This window comes from Nicotiana tabacum, unplaced genomic scaffold, assembly GCF_000715075.1.
Source record: "Nicotiana tabacum cultivar K326 unplaced genomic scaffold, ASM71507v2 Un00253, whole genome shotgun sequence".
In the NCBI taxonomy this organism is placed as follows: Eukaryota; Viridiplantae; Streptophyta; class Magnoliopsida; order Solanales; family Solanaceae; genus Nicotiana; species Nicotiana tabacum.
In genome coordinates, this window is record NW_027438491.1 from 73,971 (window position 1) to 81,006 (window position 7,036).

The window sequence follows — 7,036 nt, forward strand, 5'->3', positions numbered from 1 at the left end:
TGTTTTAGTTTTTGTTTTTGCAACTTTTTAAAATGAAACGCTTAAGTTACCAGATAGTCGATAGAATTAAGCAATTTTTATCTGACACTGCATGTCCAGATAATTAAAAATATCCATGATTAAAAAGATATGAATTTTGTAACACCATCTCGATTTTTCCGTCTAAGATACAAGAAGAGGAATTATACTTGAAAAATCCTATGTAGCAAGAATAGCGGAAACCTTTTGGTAATTTCATGTGGCTAGGTAATATGGAATGATCATGAACAAAACATAGACTGGCCAGAAATTATTGATCTAGTTCGTTCTTTTTCCCTGAAGCAGATACACAATGCAATTAAACAAAACCAATGATAATTCAAAGCGCGTAAACACAAACAGCTCTACTACAAAAGGGAAAGTTTATTAAACACAAATATCACGGCAAGATATCCATTGGTGACATTCATTCACGCGAAACCATCACGACTTGCTTTCCAATATTGCGACCAGAGAAGAGACCAACTAGAGCAGTGGGAGCACTTTCAAGGCCATGGGCAACATCTTCCACATAAACAACCTTGCCTGCCTTTATTTGAGGAATGACCATTTCCAAATATTTGGGGTAAAGATGATAGTAATCAAAAACAAGAAATCCTTCCATGCGGATTCGTTTTGTGATGAGGCAAAACAAGTTGTGCACTCCTTCAGTCTGCTCAAGGTTGTATTGCGAAATCATCCCACACACAGCAATACGGCCATAGAGTTTCATGTTCACAAGAACTGCATCAAGCATCTTCCCTCCCACATTCTCAAAGTAGATGTCAATTCCATCAGGGAAGTACCTAATAAGAAACCAGTATTTCCAGTCACTTGTGAATATTATAGAAAGACTTGACAAAACTAGGATGCCTACGAAAACTATCTTCATAATATCATCATACTTTTCACTGAACATCTTTACTTTGGGACTTCCAGATCTAGCCAGCTAGCAGTGGATCCCAGTTTTCAGTTCAAGGAATAAATATCATTCTATGTAAATATCGATGAATCCTTTTACGTGAACAGGAAAATCTGTTGCTAACTGCTTCTCTAACACCAGGCCATGTTTGTACAATAGGTAGATTGTTTTCTAGCAGGAAGTAAGATTACTCACCTCTTCAAAGCTGCACTTAAATCCTGCTCCTCTTTATAGTTAAAAGCTTCGTCAAACCCAAATTTGCTCTTCAACAGATCAACCTTTCGAAATGAATAAAAAAGAGACATTAAATAACAAGAGAGTTAAACATCATGGTCTATTAAACTAAAACCTCTCTTTCCCCCCCAAAGGCATAACCCACCCAACCCCAACCTTTGGGTTTGATGGTGGACGGAGCACAATGAAGAATGAAGATAGCTTCAACACTATGAAGATCCAACGCAATGGAACTTACCTTTTCTTTGCTTCCAGCACTACCAACAACGTAGCAACCCAGCATCTTTGCAAATTGCCCAACGAGCTGACCAACTGCTCCAGATGCAGCTGAAACAAAGACAGTTTCCCCCTTCTTGGGGGAGCAAACCTCATGAAAACCAGCATAAGCTGTCATCCCAGGCATCCCTGCACACATAATTAATGAGCGCTTCTTTTATATCAACAACACATCCTGCTTCTCTCTCTGACCTACTGATAAATATATCTATTGTTTGCCACAAACTTAAACTTTATACTAGAAACAGCGAGGAAATGATCAAAATGGTCCTTAATGTATGGAGGCTGTTTTATCTTGGTCCTTACTGTATTACCCTTAACAGATATAGTCCTTAATGTATATCAAAAGATAACGTATTTGGTCAATTTGCCCTAAACCTAACAGATTTGTCAAAAAGGGCTGTTAAATTTAACCTAGGCACCCCATGTGCAGCTCACATGCAATTAAAGACAAACGCTTTCCCTTTTTTCATCTTAAAACAGAGATTTGGAGAGGAACAAAGAGCTTCTATGCACAAGAGCTCTTTGAATGAAGAGGTTGTGTCTCTTTCTTTCGTCTCTGCCATAAAAAATGTCTACGAAGAAAGCTATTTGTTGACAATATTAACAAACGAAGCAAATTGTCGGCAACAAGTAGGAGCTTCTCTCTTTTCTGTTCTTTTCTGAATTCCTAATTCTTAAAGTTGCTCTGATGCGAAGGTGAAAGCGAGTCCTAATAGAAGGAATTTTTGAAGCCTTTCGACATCATTGTTGAGGAAAACTGATACGAACGGACGATACAAAAGCTCTAATCGGAGTCATATTTAATAGGGCTGACTTTAAATTTTTTGTTTCATTAATCTCTTTCTTGTTTAGTCTTTTTCATTTAACTCGAAAGTCGAAACAAAAAAAATGAGTATTTTATGCCAAATCGATTTCTGTTAAAAGAAAATTCTGAAGCATCATGCAACAAGATTAGTCGAAGAAAAAAAGATATGACGCTTTAACTATCAATGTAGCGCAGCTTTACACCTCAGTCCCAAAGAAGTTGTCATCGGAATATTGCTACTTCATATGAGCGGAAAAATATTGAACATATTGCTTTTGCCTTCAACATTAGGATATGGAGAACAACTATGTATTACGAGTTTGGTTCTCTAAGGCAATTGAAAAGGTATTTATACATCTTCAACATTTTCAATAGAGTTTTAGATGCCGAGGGGTAGAAGCTTATTGTAATGCAAAATGAGTCAAGTCTTATATGCAAAGGCTTTTAGGCAAAATGACCTTTGGTTTATGTAATTGTATTGGTAGTATTTTTCTTTTTGTCAAAACTGTGAAGCTTTAACTAACAATGAAGTGTAGCTTTTTTAAGTTTAAAAATCAGGTGAATTCGTAAATGGTTTTCAGTGAAATTTTATTGTGCAATTGTTTTGGTGCTCTATCATTGAAGTGTAGCTTTTTTAAGTTTTCCCGCTTTTTTGATGATTGCACGTGAGCTGCACATGGGGCGCCTAGGTTAAATTTAACAGCCCCTTTTGACAAATCTGTTAGGTTTAGGGCAAAAGACCAAATATGTTATCTTTTGATATACATTAAGGACCATATCTGTTAAGGGTAATACCTTAATACAGTAAGGACCAAGATAAAGCAGCCTCCATACATTAAGGACCATTTTGATCATTTCCTCTAGAAACAACAAAGGGTTCTGCATACTTCGTCAAGTATTTTATTTATTAACTTATTTTAATAGGGGAAGGACATACATGAAAATAGGGAGGAGAATTCAGACACAATCTTAAGTCAAGTATAAAACAAGTTTAAGCACAACTGCAGCCATCAGACAGGGAACTAATATAAACATTTAGCACATACAATTCTAGAAACGGCTGATCATCTGTTTTTACCATATAAAAACTTCAGTTATTCATCCCATTCATGAACTAATAAAGAAATAATCTATTCCACCTTTGGAAGCAGCGCATTTATTTTTGCGAGAGAAGCTGCACAGTTCAATAAACATGTTTCACGACATGAACATACAGCCCTCCGAACCAACTCTTAAGGTACAGTAAGCATTCAATGAAGGAAACATGGATCTAATATCAACTTTCCAAGTATCAATCTGGTGTAAATGAGCTTTCTTGTTGGCTCACCAACTCATATATGGTATTCTTTAAGACAACTGTGCAGGAATTTTTGACAAGCACAAACATGTAAAAGCATGATGAACCGGATAAATATGAAGAACAAAAAATGAAACGCAATAAAAAAATGTATACTATAAGTACATGAACATGTTGTATCGTCTTTAATCTCCACACATGTTAGATAATCAAAATTCAAACAAAACAAAATCTTCAATTTCAATTACTTATGGTGCTTCTCTTAATGTATGGGATCAGCCTTTATGTTGGATATGCCATTAAAATATCTATCTTTTACCTAATTAAAACCAATACAAATCGCATCCACATGGTTTTACCAAAAAAAAGACACAGATTCATGCTCATAACTCCTGAACGGAATAGAAAGCTGCATCAAGAAGACAGAGATAAAGTGTGCAAATATTCATTATAAAGGTAAAACTGATTATGAAATGCAGGAGGCCCAATTCTAGCATTTTTAAGCAGAGAGGCAGCATTATGGGTTGAATAGTTAAAAAAAAGAAGTAGTACCATTTCAAATTGCTAAACTATATACCTCAGGGTCAATAGATTCTGCATATTGAGAGAATAACTCACCGAGGATTCCTGTGTAGTAGGAAAGAGGCACATCCTTGTCATGAATTTTAAAGAGAGTCTGAGTAGGTGTTATAATACTATACTCTTCCCATCCAGTCATTCCCCAAACTAAGTCACCTTTTTGGAATTTTGGATCACCAGACTCCAAAACTTTAGCCACTCCATATCCCGTGATAGGCTACAACAGAAAAGAAAGTTATGAGAGACATTATCATAGGACAAACTGTTAACCATACAGAAAATCGTTTCCGTCTGTTTCATATTTCAAATCATTGTGGTCTGGATCCCAACACATCAAAAACAAGGAATAAAATATTCCATGGGAAGAACGAAGTCCACTTACCCACAACGTTTACAACATCTACAAGTTCTTGAACAACACAGGGGAAAAGAAATAATGTTATATTTGTATGTTTGAGATCAGCACGATTTACTTGTGGTTGCATTTTATGGATGACAGTGTATACGATCAAAACCGATTCGAGTCAGTCGTACAGACTGATCGAGACGATAATGTTTCGATCAAAGGATATCTGCATGACAAGCTCGGTCAAGATCCGAAGTAAGGGCGGCGAACTTCGAGCTCCAAGACCGATCAAATGACAAGCTCGATATCATTATCGAGCCCATATCCAAATCGAACTACGAGGCAAAGCGGAGATTATCGAAGATGCATGGACCAACCAACATTCACCCTGAATACCGAGACCCCAAGTCAGAATCGAGCTCGGACCAAGGCTGAGGGCTCGATCCAACACTGAGCTCGAGCCAGTATCGAGCTTGCAGATTAGGGCCGTTGCAACCGCGGAGAGAATCTTGGCGGAAATCGAAGAAAAGACAATATATCATGGGCTCTCCACTACGTATTTTTTATTGCATATAAAGTAGGATCCCTCTACTATAAGAAGGATGGCAACAAAAGATCACGGGGGGGAGGAGAAAAAGGAGAATCCCTGGTGCTTGTTTTACTCACTCTTTTTGCTCACTATTTTCATTCTCATAGTTAAGAATACACATATTTTCATTTCTCTACACGATTTATATCAAATAGTATCGCATATCCTTAGAACCATACACAAATCTAACGTTATCCGATTTTCGGGTAAACAGTTTGGCGCCCACCGTGGGGCTAAGGGTAATAGTGGTTGTTTGATACAAATCTGCAATACACACCAGTTTACAACTTCAGATCAACAATGGCAAACCCAAGATTGATGGCTATACCTATCGACCACGAAGCCGGCCTTCAAGATGAAACCAACGACTTGACACCCAGGGCCGGAAGGCGAATTAACGATGTCACCGAAGCTCGAGTCGAAGTGCCGCTAGATGTCAATTCACAAGTGGCTCTTGAGGCGAACCAACGTTCCGAACCGGAAAAAAGCATTCAGGGCGGTACTCGATCCGTAGCTCGAGACACCCATAACGTGAAGGAGATCGAAGTCAGCTTACGGGTGATCTTCGAGATGTTACAAGCCCAGCAAATAGCGATAACTCACTTGCAGAGCCAAACTCAGGAACAAAGCAGGCCGGAGCCCAATCCGCTTCGAGAAATCACCCACAGAACGGAACCAGCCATAGTAAAGTCAAACGAGCCAGAATCGGGGACTACTCCCGAAATTACTAAATTGCTCGAGGAACTCACAAAACGAGTCGAAGCCAACGATAAAAAAGTAGAAACATATAATTCCAGGGTCGATCAGATCCCGGGATCTCCACCAATGATAAAAGGGCTAGATTCGAAAAAATTCATTCAAAAGCCTTTTCCCTCGAGTGCAGCCCCAAAACCAATCCCCAAAAAATTCCGTATGCCCGAAATACCCAAATATAACGGAACGACCGACCCCAACGAGCACATCACTTCTTACACGTGTGCCATCAAGGGCAATGATTTGGAAGATGACGAGATCGAATCTGTATTATTGAAAAAATTCGGTGAAACCCTGTCAAAGGGGGCAATGGTATGGTATCATAATTTACCATCTAACTCTATTGATTCTTTTGCTATGCTAAGCACATGCCGGAGCCATAAAGGTCGAAACCAGAAAGTCGGAATTGTTCAAGGTAATACAAAGGGATAACGAGATGCTAAGGGAGTTCGTAGCTCGTTTTCAAATGGAACGAATGGATCTACCACCAGTCACAGACGATTGGGCTGTTCAAGCTTTTACTCAAGGTCTAAACGAGCGGAGCTCGATGGCCTCACGGCGACTGAAGCAAAATCTGATCGAGTACCCAGCCATTACTTAGACCGATGTGCACAATCGATATCAATCCAAAATAAGAGTCGAAGATGACCAGTTGATTTCTAGGTTCGTTACGAAAAAGCAAAAGTCGACCAGAGATCGATACCAGCCATATAGCGGAAACGATACTACTGCTGAGTATCCGAGGCCTCTTTAAAAACAACCTCGTATACTAGGGGGCTTTATCATTGAATGCATCTGTGATGATTATCAAGTTCGGTGCAAAGGAAGTTACTTCGTTATTTCATGACAAACAACATCTCAACAGGAAACGTTGTAAGAGCCAAATGGTCAAAACGAACCATGCTTATGTAGTTGGCCCGAGCCCTGACGCAAAACATGAACCCATGTACAATGATTTGCAAAGAAAGCCCTCTTCTTTACCGATATTCTATGTTCAAGATTTACTATGCAAACAGGATCGAGTTCGAGCAAGCGCTCACTCGATCATTACGCCTACGAGCTACATTATTTCGAGTTCGAATCATTCACTCGACTACTAAAGCCTACGGGCTACTTTTATTTCGAGTTCGAGCAAGCACTCACTCGACCATTACGCCTACGGGCTACATTATTTCGAGTTTGAATCATTCACTCGACTACAAAGCCTACATGCT

General features: G+C 38.9%; 1 protein-coding gene across 1 annotated transcript; it reads right to left on the reverse strand.

Moving 5' to 3' along the window:
• Positions 1–279: 279 nt before the first annotated feature.
• LOC107830910 (2-alkenal reductase (NADP(+)-dependent)) lies at positions 280–4,351 on the reverse strand (the record flags this gene model as incomplete). The annotated part of the gene is given in 4 exon segments (NM_001326250.1): positions 280–824; positions 1,136–1,218; positions 1,413–1,579; positions 4,174–4,351. Coding segments are annotated over 4 exon segments (807 nt in total), but the record flags the coding sequence as incomplete, so codon positions are not given.
• Positions 4,352–7,036: the final 2,685 nt, after the last annotated feature.